The sequence below is a fragment of the Denticeps clupeoides genome, chromosome 15 (assembly GCF_900700375.1).
Source record: "Denticeps clupeoides chromosome 15, fDenClu1.1, whole genome shotgun sequence".
In the NCBI taxonomy this organism is placed as follows: Eukaryota; Metazoa; Chordata; class Actinopteri; order Clupeiformes; family Denticipitidae; genus Denticeps; species Denticeps clupeoides.
The window spans coordinates 13,588,357-13,610,136 of NC_041721.1; the positions used below are offsets into that span (position 1 = coordinate 13,588,357).

General features: G+C 42.3%; 1 protein-coding gene across 1 annotated transcript; it reads left to right on the forward strand.

Moving 5' to 3' along the window:
- Positions 1 to 2,192: 2,192 nt before the first annotated feature.
- On the forward strand, positions 2,193 to 21,725 carry utp20 (UTP20 small subunit processome component). Its single transcript, XM_028954328.1, has 62 exons — positions 2,193 to 2,243; positions 2,790 to 2,870; positions 2,955 to 3,021; positions 3,111 to 3,243; positions 3,326 to 3,514; positions 3,611 to 3,692; positions 3,781 to 3,918; positions 4,018 to 4,173; positions 4,362 to 4,508; positions 4,598 to 4,732; positions 4,824 to 4,901; positions 5,020 to 5,198; positions 5,682 to 5,828; positions 5,925 to 6,013; positions 6,103 to 6,208; positions 6,292 to 6,442; positions 6,515 to 6,577; positions 6,675 to 6,833; positions 6,914 to 6,990; positions 7,447 to 7,526; positions 7,608 to 7,860; positions 7,942 to 8,121; positions 8,207 to 8,297; positions 8,384 to 8,469; positions 9,356 to 9,481; positions 9,569 to 9,735; positions 9,834 to 10,042; positions 10,223 to 10,366; positions 11,351 to 11,430; positions 11,512 to 11,747; positions 11,920 to 12,064; positions 12,146 to 12,233; positions 12,419 to 12,562; positions 12,689 to 12,742; positions 12,822 to 12,974; positions 13,084 to 13,239; positions 13,340 to 13,480; positions 13,809 to 13,946; positions 14,024 to 14,163; positions 14,253 to 14,341; positions 14,435 to 14,733; positions 15,175 to 15,314; positions 15,505 to 15,661; positions 15,753 to 15,851; positions 15,935 to 16,102; positions 16,227 to 16,393; positions 16,701 to 16,842; positions 17,024 to 17,140; positions 17,280 to 17,450; positions 17,930 to 18,061; positions 18,192 to 18,302; positions 18,404 to 18,483; positions 18,559 to 18,628; positions 18,896 to 19,078; positions 19,173 to 19,304; positions 19,409 to 19,541; positions 19,634 to 19,824; positions 19,934 to 20,005; positions 20,467 to 20,727; positions 20,800 to 20,926; positions 21,022 to 21,167; positions 21,405 to 21,725. Exons 1-62 carry the CDS (start codon positions 2,193 to 2,195, stop codon positions 21,558 to 21,560), a joined length of 8,382 nt encoding a protein of 2,793 aa, XP_028810161.1. The 3' UTR covers positions 21,561 to 21,725.
- The last annotated feature ends 55 nt before the right edge of the window (positions 21,726 to 21,780 follow it).

The following is a 21,780-nucleotide window of genomic DNA, read 5'->3' on the forward strand; positions in this document are numbered from 1 at the left end:
GCCAACCCACGCCTCCTTCTCATCAAAGGATATGTTAGCCTTCCCTGGTCTCTGAATACCTGGACATGGTCAAGAAATTAATACATATTTCTTGAAGTTTAATTTTTAAATAGGTTATTTAAATGCTATTAATGCTATTCATTGTGACATGACATAGCTAAGTCATTGCAAACCTTTATCATGTAGGTGGAAACAGGCTGAGAAGTGCACTGAAAGAAAATTTCATTTAAATTGACTTGATTTGAATGTATACATCGATACCATATCATCAGAATACAGCCAACCAACATAAGTGTTTCTCTTTTTCTCAATGAATTGTTACTCTTTAATTCTAAATATTTAATTCATGTAAGATTGTTAAATAAAATCATGATGAGTCAATATGATATTCAGTTCCTTATAACCAATTTATTGTTTAATTCCAGTGGAATTTTATCACTTTTGAAGTATGAGATTTCCAACTGTAATGCTAACTTGGATGGATTTTAATTTGTGAAAGCCTTGTTTTTATGAGGGATGTGCTGATCAATCCTAAATATCGATACTATCAATACCAAGTTGGTATCAGTATTGGATAAATACTAGCACAATGATATCTATATTTTCACTAATCTATTTCTGTACCACGTTCCAATTGAAGAACAATGTGCTTCAGTGACATCACAGAAAGGGGCGAGCACAAACCCTGCCCCCCAGTAGCTCAGTACCCAAGACAAACACCCACTGAAGTGTGTGTATATATACCATGGCATGACACACACTTTTTGGTTTGACTTTCCAATCACATTTACTTTTTGAATTAGATATCACTATCAAATCGGTGTCGTCGATACCAACTTGCTATCAGATCGATAAGGAAGTCAGTGGTTTCGCCCATCCCTAGTTTTTATGAGATATTGAAATAATTCTAAGATGAGAAGAGACCATTTAGGCAAGCAACTTTTATGGAAGATGGAAACTTTTATGGCAGGAAATTTTATGGTTGCCGAGGTGAGATTTTCCAAAATGATCACAGCATTTTTATCCAAATACTGTGTTGCTGTCGCACAGTCAGCGACCCATCAACCAAAGGCACTTAAAGGCATCACACCAGTTTTATTTCTTTTATCTATCCAGGTTTCTATTTAGCTGTTTAACTGCATTTAACTGTTTAATTGTTTTAATTTGAATGTGTCTGACTGCTATTTTTAACTTTTGGTTTATTCCTAAGGTAAAAACGTGCTATATAAATTGATTGATTTGATTAGCCAAATCATTATTATCATATTTGATTAGCCAAATCATATATTATTGTTAACTGGTTTTCACCAGCAGAAACTTGTAACAGATGGTCCAGCTTAGTATCTTTTTTAATATATCAGCAATGCAGATACAGTTAAAATCTAAAGAAGCTGAAACTTTATTAATATCTTTACTATTAACTGTTGCATGACCCAAAACAATGTGTGTCTCTCACAGTTGAAGTGAACCTATGATGAAAATCCTGGCCCTAGCAGGCAGTGATGGCCTAGCGGTTATGGAAGCGGCCCCGTAATCAGAAGGTTGTCGGTTCAAATCCCGAGCCACAGAGGAGCCACTTAGCAAAGCACCGTCCCCATACACTGCCCAATGCTCACCAGTGATGGTAAAAAAAAAAAGAGGACACATTTCATTGTGTCACCGTGTGCTGTGCTGCAGTGTATCATAATTAATTTCAAATTAAAGACCTTGGAAACACATAAAGAAATCGGAAACACTTGTGCAAAAATTGTATTATTTAATCCAAGCAGGAATTTTAATTGACTTAATTGGGCTTGATGTTTCATATGGTAAATTAATAAACATATATTATTTTACTTGTTTTATGGCCTATATTACTATGTTACTTTATCCCAACCGCTTTCTTAGTTTTATGTAATAGGATTTCAGGATAATATTTTATTTCTATAATAAGAAGTATGAAATAAGTGTAAGTGTAATATGTGCATGAAAGGCGCACTATATCCACCATTTACGGCTTTAAATGCAGAGCAGAGCACCAATAGCAAAACGCGAACCGGGTTAAGACCCCGCCCACATTGACTTTCTACCACATGGCCAACTCCCAGCATGCTCTACTCAACATGGCGGCGTCCGGCGACGGCATGTGTGTGTAAACAGGTTAAGCAGCAGTTTTGAACAGCATACGGGTTGCGAACGAAAATACAACAACAATGAAGCTCAAAGTGAAGCCGACGTCCCACAAATCGGAGAATACCTTCAGGGTAAGCGATGAAATTTCTGCGCTGTACAGCTTCTCTCAGCTGGACACTCCTTACAAAAAACGAGCAACGTCTCAATGGTCAAACTCTTACGGGCTTTAGATACAAAATATAAATATTGGTCATTTCCCGTTTTAGAATGTATGAAAGGACTGTTGCATAAGTTATGTATTAGATCCCACCATATTTATTAAGTCATGTATTAGATCCCACCCCATGGTCTATTGATCTGTCTATTGACCTATTTTATTTAAAATTGAAGTGATGGTCATTGTGAAACACTGCAGCACAGCACAAAGTGACACAACGAAATGTGTCCTCTGCTTTTAACCATCACCCTTGGTGAGCAGTGGCCAGCCATGACAGGCGCCCGGGGACCAGTGTGTGGGGACGGTGCTTTACTCAGTGGCACCTTGGTGGATCAGGATTCGAACCGGCAACCTTCTGATTATGGGCCACTTCCTTAACCTCTAGGCCACCACTGCCCCACCATGGCCCTATTTAATCGGTATGCTGTCCAGTGATCGCTGTCATGTTTCGTCTTTCTAGTTTAAGACCTTTTCCGAAAGGCTTGCTAACGTAAACATAGATGTCATCCACCGCATCGACAGAACGGGAAGTTATTCCGAGGTAAGTAATTTTTTTCTATTGATAGTCAAATTTCAGTAGATCAGCAGCACGACATTTGCTTATACGTATTTTTCTTCCTCATAGGAGGTAGAAACGTACTTCTTTGAAGGCCTTACTAAATGGAGAGATCTCAATTTAACTGAACACTTCAGTAAGTCTCCCCGGAAATATCTCAGGACGTCAGAATGCACACTTCATGATGTTGGTCTTCGTCATGGTTTGTCACCTTTACCTCCACAGCTACGTTCTGGAAAGAAGTGTCTCACAAGAGTCAGTCTTTCAACATGCTGGTCTTCCATCAGGGTGCCATAGTGGAGAGTCTCAAGGCCCACCTTAGTGTAAAGCACAGCATGGCCTACCAGCCTCTTCTGGAGTAAGATATCTTCTTTTATATTTGCAAGTAGGCTGATTGTTAGTAGGGCATCGTATATAATAACCTTACCTCTGTCTTCCAGCCTGGTGGTACAGCTCGCTCGGGACCTTCAGACAGACTTCTACCCCCATTTCCCAGATTTCTTTGTCATCATAGCCTCTATTCTGGAAACACAAGACACAGAAGTACTAGAGTGGGCATTCACCTGCCTTTCATACCTTTATAAATATCTATGGAGACTGATGGTCAAGGACATGACCAATATATACAGGTGGGGGAGGGTCTTAATTCTATTGTTCTTGCTTGCTGCCTAGTTTGTAGTTGACTCCCGGTTGACTCACGGTTTTTACTACTTCCCACTCTGCAGTTCATACAGTAAACTGTTGGCGCACAAGAAGGAACACATTCGCAACTTTGCTGCGGAAAGTTTTTCCTTTTTGATGAGAAAGGTAAGAAGTACAGTTTAGTGTCAGTGTTGCATCTGTGCTGGAATTGGGTAACGAATGAATAAAGATGTTATAAACGTCTGAATTTCAGGTACCAGACTTTGATGACCTCTTCAACCTCATGTTTCTGGACTTGGTGGAACACCCTCAGAAAGCAGAGGGCGTGGGTCAGCTCATTTTTGAGATGTGCAAAGGGGTCCGGAACATGTTCCACTCCTGTGCTAACATGGTGAGAATCACACCTTCAACCTGATTTTGCTTTTCAATCGGCACTGTTCTTTTCTAACTCCTTTCTTGCTCCCTGTTCCCACCATGTTACGTTATCCAGGCCCTTCCTGCTGTTTTACGTAAGCTGGGCCCTGCCGAACCTCAGGGACTGGCCCTTCCCTGGGATGTCATAAAGGAGACTCTGGATCACATGGTAGAATCTTCAGCTGGTTATGTAGAGAAGGAGCATTTGCTGGTCCTCTGGAAGGCTTTAAAAGTAAGAACGTTTCACAGAAGAATAACATCTGCTTTGTTTTATATATATATATATATATATATATATATATATATATATATATATATATATTAATCTCCAACATAATGTAATTTTTTTTTTATCTAATGTTCATGATTGATTTGACTACAGTATAATTCAGATGTGATATTTTATATGTATATGTGCAGTCTTGTGTGAAAGAAGTGGTTGTGAAGCTACAATGTGGTGAAACTGACCAGACCCACCAGCACCTGGAGCGTCTGTTGTTCATTTACGAAACCCTAGTCTTGCATCGTAAAGGAGCCAAAGTAACCAACCCAGACTCTGTCTGTGAGGTAAGTGACGTCATTGTTGATGTGTGATTGTGTGTGTGTGTGTGTTTGTGTGTGGCTTTGACAAGTGTCTTGTCTTTGCTTTCGCCTAGACCCTTCTCGAGCTTGTCCAGATCTCTGGGCTCACCTACTCCTGCTGCCAACAGCTTCTGCGGGTTATAGGATCATTGCTTCTGGGAGAAAATGTGGTTTTACCATCACCACTAGTCCAAGATATAGTCAGAAAGGTCAGTGCTTGCGTCATCCAACTGTATTTGTGTAAGGCACTGAAAGCACTTATTCTTACTATGATTGTTTTTTTTTTTTACTTTGAAATAGGTGTTCTGCAGCAAAATGGATTCTGATCTTATTTTGAACTTCTCCAAGGAGATGTTTCCTCTGAAGCAGTTTGAGACAGTTAGTACAGCAAGGTCTGAGGGACCCTGCTTTCATTGCATTTTTTTTGTCTGTGTAACCTCCAAGCCAACCTCCAAGTTGCTAACAACAAGAATGGATGCTTTTTTGTTTTCTCCAGATTGTTCTCCCCAGCCTCCTGTTGTATCTAGAGCAGATGTTCAGAAGGAAAGACCCAGTAAGTTTGCAGTTGGCCCTGGAACTCTTGGTCAACCTGATTCTGGAGAAGGCAGAGCCTCCCACTGATGGCTCCATGGCCTTTGAGAAGTATCCACTGGTATTTACTGGACAGGCTCTCGGGTAAGTACATACTTGATCCATTTCACAGATTTTATGAGAGAGGATTCACCCAAATTCACTAAAAAACCTTGGGAGAAAAAAGATAGATACATTGGGAAGGAGTGAGTCAGAGTGTCACACCCTTCCAGGGTAGAGTGAGTGTGCAATAGGTTTACATTTACATTTTCAGCATTTATCAGAGGCCCTTATCCAGAGCGACTTAGTCAGTAGTTACAGGGACAGTCCCCACTAGGCTACTCCATTCTTAGAAGTTTCAGTGCAGGGTTGGTAATGATTTGTCCAAGAAAAAAAATAGTCTAACAGGTGTAGTATGGAAGTATAAAGTGTTGTTTAGCACAATCGTCCATGTTTGGATGTACTGGTTTTATTCCAGTCTCGTGGTCTACACTGCATGTCAAATCATAATGCAACTGGTCCATTTGAAGATCCCTGAAGCTTTAGCCATTGTGATTTTGAGTTGTATTTTTGAATGTGTTGTCTCAGATATTCTCCAGCGGAAGCCGTGACTCAGAAGGATGAGAAGATGCCTGTGCCCCAGTACATCCTCTCCCTGATAGACCTGCCCCAGGATGATCCTCTTAATGACCTCTCTCATCCATGGGCAGCCCTTGTCCTCTTGCCTCATATTCGGTAAAAAGACGGGATGTGTACACACATCATAAAGACTTTGACAAATAGGGATCCTGAAGGCTAATCCATGTAAAATTACAATGGTGATTGTTTCAGGCCTTTGGAGTCATCCTCTGTGATCCCCATCCTGACCACCTTGCTGAAACGTCTTTTGGGTGATGTTCAGAGTGGGACTTTGGGGAAAGGTCAGTGGAATCAGTAGATTCAGCTTTGTACGCTCAGGCCTGAGTGAAAAGGGACCTTTTGTCAACCCATGAGTCTTTTGTGTCCTCAGAGGGGCTGTTTGTGGCGAGACAGGCTCTCAGCACATTACTGACCTTCAAGGAGTCTGCTGAGGTCCTGTCCCTTCTGCCTGTAGAGATGGTCAGGGATATCATAGAGTAAGAGCAGCTTTTGACATTTTTTGTCTTGTGAATGTACAAAAATGAATTTAGATAATGATGAAACAAAACTAATGTTACAGGAAGTACCCTACCAGTCTCTCTGCTCTGTTGCTCTGCGACCTGTACTACACCAGACTGTCACTCAACGGCTGCTCTACCCACCTGTCTCATAGCGCTTTGCAAGAGCTGTATCAGATTTTACATTCCAATTTTTCCTCCAATATATCCAAGGTAATAAGACTCGTTATTGACGTGAAAACAGAATTTTTTTTTCGTCCTAAGTTAACACCTCCCCTCTTTTAGATCCGTTTCTTGTCTTTGAGGATCATGACTCACTTTGAAGCAGAACTATCCAAGCCCACAGAGGTAAAAGTCCCCTTTTGGCTTTAACAATTTTTCACCATATGCAGTATATGTTATATAGTAACCGATGACTTATATTGTGTTCTGTCTCTTTATTCAGAATGAAGAGTGCTCAGGAGCCCAGACGGTGTTTGCCATCTGCCTACAGGCAGAGCTTGTCCCTGCTACCGTACAAGACTACAGAGAGAAGCTGTTACACCTGAGGAAGCTCCGGCACGACCTGGTGCAGCGTTGCCTGCCCCGGGGCCCATTTCAGGAGGTGCGTGGGAACCATTCATTCTACTAACTCCTCGGGGTGGTTTAACTGTGAGAATTGAAGTTGTGTGTTCTTTTTGACAGGTACCCTTACGCTACCTCATCGCCATGCTGTTTGTTAACTTCAGGAACCTCTGGGACTCGGTCATTGACCTGCTGGTGTAAGTTATTTTTTAGCCTTTTTTTTTTTTAGTTCATCTTGTTTCAGAATGTGTTCTTGGTTTAGTTTCATAATACTCATAGACTGATTTTCATGGTGTTATGTAAGACAGTGGTTCTCAACTGGTCTCCCTTTGGGAACCACCATAATTTTTCATGAATTATAATTAACTCATGTTATATAAACGGGTTAATGAGCCACCAGCCACTGACATAAAACATTGGACATGGGTAGTATTCACACGTCTTGGAGTTGAGTAACTGTTAGTGCGTAATTGTTTCCTACACCCAAACTCGAAGAGGTCATAGAGATGATTGACATTTCTCATGCATATTACTTCCTCAATGACTTAATGACTTAGCACTCAAAATGAAAACACAAAACATTTACTATAATGGCTGTTATTAAGTCTTTACAAAAGTCTCAATTTCTGTATTTTTTTTTTTTTGCTTTTCAGGACCCATGCAAGGGAGATGGATAACAAAGACTTCTGGAAAGTCTACTATGAACATGTGCAGATGGTCGCTGTACTGGCTGGTAATAAATGAGCCAAATTCTACATTTATAGATTATCTATAAATTTTTCCATTGATTGCATTTTATTTTTATGTTTCTCAGAGAAAGAACTACTTGGAGATGATGAGGATGTGGAGGGCGTGGTTGATGGAAGCCCCAACTCAGGGAGGGATGTTGCCAAAAGTGGGGATGTTGGTGTGCTTTTCCTGCATCACTTGGATCAGGCTGAGGACTCAGACGAGCGCACTGACTTCACCAACTTCCGCAATCTTCTATGGAGGGCCATGGCTCTCTTCCCTGAACGTGTGGAGCCCAGGAGTCGAGAGCTCACTCCACTAGTGCTGCGCTTCATCAGGTGTGTTTTGTGTGTGTTTCTGTTTGTAAGGACATTTGGCCCCTCCCATTTTCTTATGTGCTGTCTGGTCATGTTTGGCAGTAATGAGTTCTTCCCATCTGACCTGCTGGTGGCCCCTGCCCAGAATCTGAAAAAGACAAACAAAGCTTTCTTGGACCATGAGACACCTGAGGATGAAGCCAGTGATAATAAAGGCGATGAAGAAGATGATTATGATGCCAAACAAGGCGGAAGGCGTTTCCCCAGAAGGGCAGCAGCCAAGTAAATATGAGCCCTGGTCACTTTTTTTATTTTTTTTTTATTTGATTATGTACAGTTGATATTGACTGAAAATTGCTCTCAACAGGCAACTGATCGCCCACCTGAAAGTCTTCTCCAAGTTCACCAACCCCCGAGCTTTGTTCATGGAGTCTAGTTTAAACGACTTGTACATCCAGGTATTATCCCATGCCAGTTTGACCTAGATATGCTGCATTCCAGTCATTTTCACCTACTTTCCCCCACATTTTCTTTCTGTGCCCAGCTCCTCTGTCACAGAGATCAACAAATCCAGAAAATAGCACTGGATTGCATCCTGACTTACAAAGACCCTGCCATTTTGCCTTACAAGTAAGTCCTCTGTCAACTCTGGACCGTACATCATCACATCTCTCCATATTTATGCCCACTGGATCTGCCCTGCTTGGTTTGCTTGTAATCCAGAGGTCAACACCGTCTTCTGTCTACTGTTGGGCTGAATGAGGGTCATTGTGGATCAGATCAGATAGTTCAGTGGTTCTCCTGTCATTAGCATACTTTGGTGTCCAGTATCCGGGAGTACTTACATCCTCTCCATGATTTGAAAGCCTTTGATCAGTGATCTCCATTTTAACTTTTTTTTTTCCACCCCATTTCCCATGCACACACAATAATAATTGATCTGCAGTTTTGGATCTGCAATGTGTTGTTTTTTATGTCACAGGCTACAGTTGTTTCCCTTTATGTGACAAGTGTACATACTGGTTTTGATATTATTCTTGTGATAATATAGCATTTTATAGTCTTATGCATTGCACATTCAGAAACATTGAATTGTTACTTTTACTGTACTTTGTCTTCTACTTCCAGTACTGACAACTGGAATTAGCCGTTTCCAATTTTTATGGTTTGAAAAACCATGATCAAATGCAGTGGTCAAACTTTAACCATTGCCATTCATTAACATGTATTTGTTAGTAAGTAAGTTAAGCTTTGTCATCCCAGCCATATACATGTAGTACACAGTATGAGGGGCAGCAGGGTCTGGATTAGTCAGTTTGGTCTTCAGGAGTCAGACTGCTTGGGGGGAAATGGTGTTGTCTGTCCTCTTTAATGTGAACACGAGGAAATTTGGTGCTCCTCACTCGTCGATGTTGAGTGGAATGTTACTTTTTTTGTTTGTTCAGTTGTGGTTTGGGCTTTTAAAATAGCCCTATGTGGTTATTTACTTGTGTTTGGTTGTGTTTGCTGCCAACAGGGAGAATCTTGAGAGACTTTTGGATGACAAGCACTTCAAGGATGAGATCATTCACTTCAACATCTCAGATGAGGGGAACGTGGTGAAGGCCTCACACAGGCCCCATCTTATACCGTTGCTGATGAGGTGTGTGCTTTGTGTTTCTAGGTATGATTGATTTTTTTTTTGGTATGATTCTGTACTGATAATTTGTTGTTGTGTAAAATCCTGCAGGATCCTGTTTGGACGAATGAGGACTAAAGCTGGAAATAAATTCCAGGCCAAGACTGGCATGGCTTCACGTTCCTCCATTGTACTTCGATTCCTTGCTGGCTGCCAGTCAGAGGAGATGGGCATGTTCATCGACATGCTGCTGGAGCCAGTGGTTCACCACGGACAAGGTAACATGCAAAATGGCCCCAGATCACATTTAGTTGTGTGTGTTGTTTTATCTGCAAATTATGTATTCATTAAATGCATCTTATTCTCCTTCTTCCAGGCGGGTGTCTAGCTGCTGTGGACCGGGCTGTGGCCCAGACTGACTCCTCATCAGTTCTTCCACTGGGCCGACAGCACAGTCTGCTGAACATTGTAGAGGTGATCATCCACAAACTGGGCCACCTCATCCACACCTATCTGCCCAAGCTTCTGCAGATCCTGCTGGGACTCACCACCTCTGTCTCCAGCCTTCTGGAAAAGAGAGAACAGGTGAGGTATTTTTACTTGGAACAATACCTGGTAACATAAATATGCATGTCAATTCAAGTATTACAGAGTGCACATTCTCTCCATATTTGAGTGATTTCTGTAACACAGTTGGCCTGGCTGTTTTATCAGATGTATGATGTGGTTAATGCTTATTTCTCTTTTCCTTTCTTCCAATTTTAGTTGAAGCCTGGCTGCATTTCTCCCCTGAAAAACCTGAGGCGCCTGGGTGTGCTGCGGATCCAAGACTTTTTCACTGGCTTTGACTCGTACAGCTTCACTGTTGATGAACTGGATGCAGTGTTCCAGGCTGTGGTCTGGCCTCAGGTTTGTGTGTATATGTGCATAATTATCTGCATTGAAAGTATATTTGTAAATAAATACTAACACACTTTGGGCCGAATAAATCCATTCGGTCTGTGCATGGCCTTCACCGGCTGAATGCATTCAGCATGGTCCTGCTCTCTGAATCCCACAGTGTTCTACAGGATGCATGCCTGAAGAGCGGCTTTCGCTGCACCTAGCGATGCTCCGCTAGCTTCTGCAGAAAGAGGTCAAAATTGAATATTGGGGAACCTCTGCCATTGTGACTTATTAAAGCTTAACCAATAGAAACAAACCGTTGAAGTGGGTTAACTATGCCTACTTTTTTAAGACCGCAACATGAGCATTTGGTTAAAATAAATGGAAATTTCTGTCAGATGTTTTTTTCCCCTTTAATCCATATAATCCAAAAGCAAGAAAATATGTTCAAGAATTCTAATGGTCAAGTTAGTCACCAACAAATGTGAACGTTCCCTAATCTTTTCAATTTCTTTAAGTCAGTTCTCTGGAGTTCATCAGGGTTCCATCCTGGGACCAGATGTTTCAGGTCTCTGTGCTCCCACTAAGGAATATCATTAGTAGAGTCCTTTTCATATCTATGCGGACAACTGTCATTACAATTGACTAAATCCTTACAGACCCTTGGATGTTTCATTTTATATAGATGCAAGATTGCTGACTGATACTAAAAAGCAGCAGCATATCACTATAGTCCTGGCCTCAATTCACAGGCTGTTTTAGTTTAATGCAAGATCTGAGGAGAGTATTCTCCAATTTGCACTACAGACTTCATTTATTTACACTTTGATCTCAGTTCTCTTAGCCATTTAAGGTCTAATATTTTTTCTGCCTGTGATTGGTGTGCTCTGTTTTTTTTCTGGAATGTGTTTGTGTCTGTCGGATCATATGTTTAATTTACCTTACTATGGTGATACCTGTATAAGTGTCCTTAATACTTTTTACTGTGTACATACTTCACTTTTTCAGGTGTGCCGTCTTCCCACTGAAAGCCCCTATTCCCCTACGCCTCTGCTAAGACTTATTAATGGGTGGAGCAAGAATCCAAGGTAAAAACAACCTCCAACTTCATCGTTTCTTTTATGTTTTATTTGAATTTGTTGCCACATTTCCCCTTTTCTTTTCTTTAGATATTTCCCATTGTTAGCGAAGCAGAGACCAGGACAGCCTGAATGTGACGTCCTGCTCAACGTATTTGCTCTGCTATCAGCCAAGAATGTTTCTCCTACCACTGCTGCCATGGTAATGGACATCGCCGAGAGCCTTTTAACTACTGAGGATTTTGTCCCTGTGGATGCAGAGACCGAGCTGTGTGTGAATGGCTGTGTATATCCAGAGCTTGAGGAAGGCTCTGGCATTAATACAGGTAATTATGTGTGTGTTTTATCATTGTAGATCTCACTTAGATAATGTCCAGAACTAGATTGTATGCAGTAAAAAATAATAATGGGAGGCCTTTTGATTAAAATGTTATGGTTGGAAAAAGAGAGATGACCAATCTGTTCTTGCTGCTTTTTTTTTTTTCTTCTCCATTTTAGACTCTCTGAATTTGGGTTCTCGGCTGCTCCTGCCTCATATTCCAGCTCTCCTGCAGTACCTGAGCTCCATGGTGCGCAACTCAGACCGCCTGAAGAAAAAGAAGTTCAGGGCTCAGGTCGGCAAGGAGCTCAACATCCTGTCCAAGTACGTTGCCTTACCAACCGCCGTTCCCTCATGAAGGTGATTGGTTGTATTTCTGCTAATCTCTGTTTATGGCTCCTCCAGAATCAGCAAGTTTGTGACTGACAAAGAGCAGAGCTCAACTCTGATTCGACTTCTCCTGCCATACCTGCAAAAGCCCCGAACGTCCCAGGTAAAAAGGCTTTAGCTGCACCTCTGCTTGGTCTGTGCGTGCAACCCTTGTATGTTGTAGTAATGTGCCATTGGTTGAGGTCCAACCATGGCGCATCGGGATTCGAACCGGCAACCTTCTGATTCCAACCCTTCCTTACCTGCAAGATCTATGAAGGCTGTATTGTTTTGTCGTCTGTGCATTAGGAGACAGAGCTGGACATTCTGGAGACGGTGCAGAACCTGCTGAGGCAGTGTGCCGACCCCTCTGCCTTCCTCAAACCCCTCAGCCGCCTGCTGTCCATCTTGCACAGCAAGCTGTCCCGCCAGGCTCTCTGTGCTGTCTTCAAGGTGGGAATACGTTATGGCATCGTGCTGTGATGAATTTGTGCTTTTCGTTCAGTCACTCAAATTAGTATAAAAAACTTTTTTTTTTTATACTATATTTTATATTTTTTCTTTTCTCCTTAATGACAGACTTTGTCTGAGCTGGATGGGGAACTGAAGTACATTACAGACATGGCAGTTCAGGTAAGACTCTTCCTTTAGCATTCACATTATTTTCATTACTTTCTCCATTTGCAGAAATTATAACTTTTCTTTTCCCCAGCTCAATGCCTTTGACAGCCGTCACCTGGATGAGATCCACTTTGACGTTCGTCTCACAGCCTTCCAGAAAGCCACCCAGTGTGTGAAGGACATGACAACTCTAGACAAAAGATACCTAAACACACTCATGCACAACTGCTTCCATTCGTTTGAGGTGAAAATGTGGATGCTCAGCGTACATGTGACAATTTGGGTGTGTCTATGTATAATGTGATGGAAGAGGTGGTGAAGAATGAACAACTTCTGTGTTTGGTCATTCACAGATTGGGGACATGTCCCTTGCAGACAGTGCCATCTTGTGTCTGTCAGCCATCATCAGCCAGGTGGCAGCAGTGGGCAGCTGTGAAGAAGAATATAAAGAAATTGTGCAGTACACAATTCTGGATGCCGTGAGGAGAGGTCTGAAGAGCAAGCCCGAGGTAGATCACACACACACACACACACACACACACACTGGTTTCTACATAATTTGTAGTTAAATTAATAACATTTCATAATCTCTGTCTTTGATCTGTGCAGAGTGTGAGGAACGACTACACCACAGTCCTCTCCTGCCTCATCCGCACATTCCCTAAGCGTTCAGAGTTCCATGACCTGGTGCAGCTCACTGACTACAATGACCCCGAGTCTGACTTTTTTGAGCATATGAAGCACATCCAGGTAGGTGGTGACAAAAGTCTCTGGCTGCACACCTTAGGCCACGGGGATTGAAACTAGTGCAACTGCCCACAGACACTAGCTCCCATATCATTATTCTATTCATTCCCTTGCAGTTATTTGTACAGAACAGATGGTTGATTAGTAATAGTTTTGAAGTACTAAGTAAAAAAAAATGTTCAAATCTGTGGTGTGAAGGATTTTTTTCCAGTTATACACATCATGGTTGTATCAAGTATAGCAGATGTTACAACATTGATGTGTTCGTCGTCATGGATATGCTGCTGTTCAGGACATTCATTGAGTTGAAAGCTTGTCATTGTGCCTGAAGGTGCACAGGAGGGGTCGAGCTCTCAGGAAGTTTGCCAAACAGCTCACAGAGGGTTTGGTGGTGATCTCCTCACGCTCCATGCAGAATTACATTATGCCCTATGCCATGGCTGCCCTTTTTGATGAAAAGATGCAGAAGGTATGTTTTTGTGATCTGAGTTTCTTACCTAATATTGGTTTGTGGAATTAACCTGTTTTTGTGTGTTTGACTTTAAGCATGAGAACATGAGCTTAGCTGGAGTAGAAGTGGTCGGAGCCGTATGCAGACATCTCACCTGGTCTAAGTACCTGTACTACCTGAAGCATTTCATCCATGTGCTGCAGACGGGTATTGTTGAACAGAAACTTGCTGTGAAGTAAGCCTTTACCTCCGCACAACCTGTGAACGCGCGATGGAAAGTTATCCAGGTCTGTCATTGCTTACGTGTGTATTTTGACCCTGCAGCCTGCTGGTAACAGTCCTTGATGCGTTTCATTTTGACCATGAGTCCCTGAGCAAAGAGATTGAAGCTGCCAAAAACAAGAAGGATGCAGGTGAGTGGAAGGCATCCATTGTTTTTGTCCCTTTTTCTTACTTTTATTGGCTGTCCGCTCATCTAACCATTTTCATTTAAATGTTCCTTTCAGATGTTATTGCTTTAGAGGAAGAGCGAGAAGAGGAAGACAGGGACTCTGAGGACAGCGATGACGAAGAAGCCATGGAAACCAACTCCACTGAGAACAAAGACACTGAGGGGGCTGCAATGGAGACCGAATCCGGGACTGATGGCACCGCAGTGTCCACCCAGAAGACGAAAGAAGTTCCTCCTGTGGTTTGCAGTGGACTCCCACAGAGCAGAGAGGACCTGGAGGTCCTGATCTCCACCATCCACCACACAGTCACTCAGAGCATCCTACCGAGACTGCACAAGTGCCTCACAGCCAAGGTACAATTTAGGTTCCAGCTCTGCTTAAGCTGAAACATTGTGCTCAGGTACTGCAGGAGAGCAGGAATATGAGGCAGGAGCAGCCGAGAACCCAAATTCAGAGAGTCTAAAACGGAGAATTGGTCATCTCTCTTTTTCCAACCATAACATTTTAACATCTGATAACATTGTTGCTACCACCTATTATTGTGGAGATCCCCCATTTGCTGACCCATGAGGGCCAGGACTCCACTAGACCTTTGTATGTATGATTTTGGTCTTCAATGGATTGGACTTATTCTGCCTGTCATAATGTTATGGCTGATTGGCGATTCCATTGTCTTAAAACGTGTAGATATTGTTTGTTTTTATTAATGCTGGTAAATGAAAGTTGGTAATAATCTTAGCATCATTAGATTAACTGCTTCTGTGTGCAGTTATGATATCACAGACGTTTTCCAGGTGAAGCGAGATGATGAGCACAAGATGGTGAAATCAAAGGAAGTGAAGGACGATGAGGTGGCAAGAGTCCCAATCGCCTTTGCCATGGTCCGACTCATGCAGTCCTTGCCACAGGAAGTGATGGAGGAAAACCTGCCCGGGTGTGTTTGTGTGTGTGTGTGTGTGTGTGTGTGTGTGTGTGTGTGTGTGTGTGAGCATTTACTGTATGTTAAAATCCAGGCTAAATTGTCTAATATCTATATAAATTCTATATCTATATAAATATATAAAATGCCTCTATGACCTACACCTGAACATTTTCCAGTTGTGACAATAGTTTATGGTTAACAGAGTCCTGCTGAAGGTGTGTGTGCACCTGAGAAGCCGGTTTCAGGAGATCCGCGACGTGGCCCGTAGTACCCTCGTCAAAATTATAGAATCCCTGGGCTGCAGGTATCTGCAGTACTTGCTACGAGAGATGCAGGGTGTTCTGGTCAAGGGCTACCAGGTCTGTGTGTAAACTGAATTACTCTTAACATATATTTGTCCTTGTTTAATGCTTCATATGAAAAGAAGCCTTGTTTGTTGTTCTCTTCCAGGTACATGTGCTCACCTTCACCGTGTTCCACCTGCTGTCTGCTCTGAAACCCTCCCTTAAAAGTGGAGACTTGGACCCCTGTCTGGGCATGCTGGTGCAGGTAAAACAGCAAACAGGTGAAGAACATTGTTCTGTATGTGTACCTTAGTTGGCAAACCTGATTATCTGTTTGGTCTGCTCCAGATCTTTAACAATGAGCTGTTTGGGGCAGTCGCGGAGGAAAAGGAGATCAAAGGCATTGTGTCCAAGGTGATGGAGGCACGACACAGCAAGAGCTCTGATTCGTACGAGCTGCTGGCTCAGTTCTCCAGCCAGGAGCGGATTACAGAGATCATGGTTCCGCTGAAAGAGGTGACCTGTCAGAGCATGCATTAAAAAAAAAAAAAAAAAATAAATTTATATATATATATTATATATACACACACACTCATATACTTACCTGGGTGTGTCTGTCTCGGTCCTTCTGTCTCTGTAGGTGCTGGAGAACACAGCCAGTCTGAAGGTGTCTCGGCGGGTTCATGCTGTGTTGAGGCGGGTGGTGTCGGGTTTGCTGTTGAATGTCAGCATGGGACCCCAGTCTGTCCTGCTGCTCAGTCATGGCCTGATAAGCGAGAGTCTGCCCCTCATCACCAGCAAGTGCAAGTAGGATACGTTTTGAATGATTTTTACTAAACATGTACACAGTCGTACACAGTCGTACACATCTCTACATTATTAACATTACACTAGTACCTTGGTGAGACTCTGGGGGTCTCTGAGTTCATTGTAAATAGTTTTTTTCTTAATATCCCTGTTGTAATACAGTTGATGTCCTTGCTTATTAGGCTGCAGCATTGACAGTGGATGATTGTCAGTAATAAATAATATTCATATGACTGAGAGCTACTAGTACTAGTGCACAAATTTTTGAATTTGTGAAAATTGTCACTTTCTGTCATCATCTACACAGAGAGAAGCCTCTCCCACCTCCAGACCCGCGCCTGCCACCCCCTAGCTGCCTACTGCTGCCCCCCACCCCTAAAAGAGGGGGCCCAAAGGCGGCGGTCAGCAGCAAGACCAACATGCACATTTTAGTGGATTCTGGACTGAGCGTGAGTGACCACAGTTAGAGCGCAAGATCTTTAAAGTTCTGGCTAGCAGATGTTCTCTAATGTTTTTATGTATATGTGTTTGTGTGTATGTATTATTGTATGTATGTATGTATGTGTATATGTGGTAGAAGTCATATATGTAGTTACATGCTGAAGGATGTCACTATCTTCTTGTAATTAGCTGCTACATCAGAGTCTGAAGAGCTCAAAAGTGAACTCTGCAGTTGCGTCTGTGAGAGAGATGCTGGACCCATTTGTCTGCCTTCTGCTCGACTGCCTCAATTCCATGCATGTCAAGGTAAGAAAATATTAGTATGTGTTCGTGTGGCTGCGTTTGGGGCAGGAAAAGAGTGTCAAGCAAAAGAATGTCCAGGATTGGGAGACAGCCAAATATAGCTTGGCATGTTATAAGATGGAGATAAAATGTCTTCCCACAGGTGATCACCGAAGCTCTGCAGGCTTTTATCTGGCTCCTGAAATTCCCTCTACCTGCTTTGGAGAACAACGCCGATCAGCTCACCAAACAGCTGTTTGTCCTGCTGAAGGACTACGCCAAAGCTGGTGCCGGCCGGGGAGAGAACTTTCACCTTGTGCAGAACTGCTTCAAGGTATTCTCTTCAGAACATGGACCTACAAGCTTCCTGTAAAACTGTACCATAGCATTAAAGAGGGTTAGAGTTACAGTTTCAAAGCACTACTGGGGCAGTGGTGGCCTAGCGCTTAAGGAAGCGGCCCCGTAATCAGAAGGTTGCCGTTTCGAATCCCGATCCTCCGAGGAGCCACTGAGCAAAGCACCGTCCCCACACACTGCTCCCCGGGCGCCTGTCATGGTTGCCCACTGCTCACTCAGGGTGATGGGTTAAATGCAGAGGACAAATTTCACTGTGTGTCACTGAAGTGACAATCACTTCAATTAGATGTAGCCCATGGGGATTGTTCACCAGCTTTCTAGTGAAAACATTTTGCTCAGCCATCTATGAAAGTTACATTTTCTGAAATGATTATTATAATTATTCATGTTTTTTCCCCATTGCAAGTAAAATGGTCAAATTTGTTTCATGTTAACGTATTGTCACTTTCCTCTTAGGCCATATCTGTTCTAGTTAAAAGTATGACCAAACACAAGATCACTGACACGCAGCTGCAAGTGCTTCTGGGATATGCAGAAGAAGACATCTATGATCATTCACGCCAGGCCACAGCATTTGGTTTACTTAAGGTAGCGTTCCGTTCCACCCTGGTCCTTCGGTGCATTTTACTGTCAGGAGTTTTATTGGATGCATACCCGAGGGATGTTTTGAGTATTTTGTTATTTTTGGTGTAATTCTGTGCTCTCTTGTCCCCTGTAGGCTATCTTGTCCAGGAAGTTGGTGGTGCCAGAGATGGAGGATGTGATGATGAAAATAGTCAAACTCTCAATCACTGGTCCCAATGACCAGGTCCGAGTCCGCTGTAGACAGGTGTGTCTGAATGTTTTCCAGTCTTAAACATTTACAATGGGAAAAAAACTTTTTTTTTTTTTTTTTATTCTGAGACAAACATCTGCCTCTTTTATCTTCAGATTTACCTGAAATACCTCATGGATTATCCTCTGGGAAAGAAACTTGGCTCACACTTTAATTTCATTGTTGCTCAGCTCAGGTAATATTGTAGAAGGGTTTATGATATAAATGTAATATTCTCTGTCTCCGTCTCACACTGCAATATTTCCTGCAGTTATGAATATGACACAGGACGACAGTCTGCTCTTGAGATGATGGCCTATATATTCCAGGTTTTTCCTGAGGTAAAAATTGTGATTTTTTTGTTTTTTTTCCTTTTATAGATAGATATCTATCTATCATGAATTAATGGACTGTATTAATATGCCTTCCTGGGCTCCATATTGTTTTGTTAACATGCAATTTCTATATTTAAACTGGGTTTTGTTGTTATTGTATATATATCTGCATTTGGCAGGTTTAACGGCATGAAATGAAAAATTAGATATGACCAGCCAATCACATGGCTGAAACACTCTGCACTGAAGTATTCACTTCTAGCTCTTTAACAGCGACTCCTGATGAAACACTGTGGTCTCTTCTTCGTACCCTTGGCGTTGGCCATGGTTAACGATGACTCAAGCCGCTGTAAGAAAATGGCCGCCCTCACCATCAAGTCTCTTCTGGCCAAGCTTGATGCGGGACACCAGAATAACATGTTTACCCTGGTCAAGAACTGGCTTACTGGAGAAAAGGTGAAGTGTCTCACGATCAGTCAGAATTGAAGAAGTAACCTTACCGTGGTGTTCTATTGAAGCTGACTGATTTGGTGTATCTGCATGTGTGTAGATGTCTCTAAGGCGTCTCGGCGTCCAGGTTTGTGGGCTCTTTGTGGAGGTAGAGGAGGAACGTTTTGCTCGGCGGCTTGACCCCTTGCTGAATCTTTTAGAAAAAGAGATCCGACCACTGAATTACGATAATGTAAGTCTAGTTGTGCATATCAAATGTGTGAAATTGTATGGATTTTTTCATTTAAATTTGTTTATGCACAGTTTAATAAAGCTAGTATCCCCCCCACCCCCCAGATCGATGAAGAGGAGGAGGAGAAAGCTGCTGATAGGTTACTTTTCTCTTACCTAACCCTCATCACCAAGCTCATAAAAGATTGTGACTTCCTCCAACTCACCAAGCCAGTGGATGTGCTCTCCAACATCTGGGGTACTTAACATTTGTGTGGAAATTCTGAATTAAATACAACAGGAAGTAATGGTTTTATACCAAGATATGAATTCTGGTGTGTTTTTCCATAGGTCACATTGATGCCCATCTTCGGTATCCTCATTCCTGGGTGTGGCTCACTGCTTCCCAGTTGTTTGGCCAGCTGTTTGCTGCCCAAAAGGCAGAAGAGCTGGTGGCTTTGTGGAGCGCTCAGAAAGAGAAGAACATTAAAACTCCCCTGCCAGTGGCCACTGGCTTCCTCTTAACCAACATGGACAAGAAGGTACGAAAGTGTGCAGGTTCACACAAGGCATGTTTTTAGGAAGTATAAATGTGAATCTTTTACTGTTCCTTTCCATCCTTTTATATTTCTCATTTCGTCCATATCTCAGATGAGAGAGCTGGTTCTGTCTTTCTGCCACCAACTGCAATCAAAGTTCCTCGACACAACCACAGGAGAGCAGGTGAGAATTTACATTTTGTTCTGTAACTAAAAACAAGAAGGGGAAATAAGACATTTACATTTACAGCATTTATCAGATGCCCTTATCCAGGGTGATTTACAGTCAGTAGTTACAGGGACAGTCCCCCCCTGGAGCAACTTTGGGTTAAATGTCTTGCTCAGGGACACAATGGTAGTAAGTGGGATTTGAACCTGGGTCTTCTGGTTCATAGGCGAATGTGCTACCCACTAGGCCACTACCACCGTTCAAATAAGAATATTATTTGCTTCAGATGTATGTACAATGATTAGATGCTCTGGATTTAGTGTCTTGAATTGTCAGGTTTTATGCTTTTGTTGTTTATATCCATATAATTTAATTACTTTTAATTAGCCTGTGTGCTCTTTTTTTATTTTAATGAGGACGAGTGGTCCATTTACGTTCTTTTGAATGACAAACGCATCATCATCTTGTTTCTACAGGTTGTGAGAAACCTACTGTTTGTCGCCAAGGTGATATTCCTGCTGTCTCCAGAATGCGATGGGCTTGACTGCCAGGAAACAGACAAGAGTGAAGAAAATGGAGAAGAGGAAGACGAAGAAGACGATGATAATGATGATGGGAAGCCTCAGGAGGATTCAGAGAAACATGATGATCGACCTCCTTCCTTAATCTGGGTCATGAAAAAGCTGTCAGTTCTGGCAAAAAGAGAGGCAGCAGACACTCCTAAAGTTCCACTGAAGGTGAGGCCATCTAAACAAACAAACAAACATACAGATAGAACTTTTTTCTTTATAAATACATTTCCTTTTCAGAGAACATGTGTGTTCAAGTTCCTGGGTGCCATTGCGGTGGACCTTGGTAAAGACCGTCTTGAACCATACCTGACCACCATCATCGCTCCTTTGTATAGAGAGTTGGACAGCACCTATGCAGACCAGGGTATGACATCACATCCGGTCGTCTTTCACAAAGTTTAGTTCAATTACAGTGGCATAAAGGACATACAGTGACATTGATTGGTCTGTTCTATGCAGACCCAACATTGAAGAACCTGGCACAGGAACTGATCGAGGTCCTGAAGAAGCTGGTGGGCCTGGAGAGGTTCTCGCTGGCTTTTGCCCGTGTACAGAAGGAAGCCAGTCAGAGGAGGGCATCACGCAAAAAACACAAGGCCTTGCAGGTATGGGGAAGGGCAAGGGCAGAGGGAAACATCCTGAGATACGAGATGATAGTCTTATGGTTAAATCAAGCCTTCTGGTAATCAGTTGAAAGTGTTTTTATGACTTATTACATGTGGTGCGAACATTATATTCATAACAATGGCTTTATTTCCCCCTTGCATATCACGAATATATAAATTAAGTTGTGAGAACAGGATTTTCTGGATTAAATCTTTTAACCCTGATTCTTTCCCCAGGCTGTTTCCAATCCTGACATTGCTGCTAGAAAAAAGATCAAGAAGCACCAGAAGAAAGCAGAAGTGAAGAAGAGAAAGATAGAAGCTTTACGACCAGGACACAAAGCAAAAAGACACAAAGGCAGCTCACTGAGAGACTTGGCCATATTACAGTGACCCAGGAAAGGAACAAAAAGTTGTTTGTATTAGAAACATTAAAGGGTATTTTAGGAATTGGTTATCCTGTAAAATCATCCTTAATGGTGATACAAGGGCAACTGGCCAGATGTATGGCTGTCTATGGATGTGTGTAGTTCAATGCACAGAGTTTTTATTAAAAAAAAAAAAAAAGAACGTAGTTTTTGTTTTACAGCCTTGTATGTTAACTCTTGCTTTA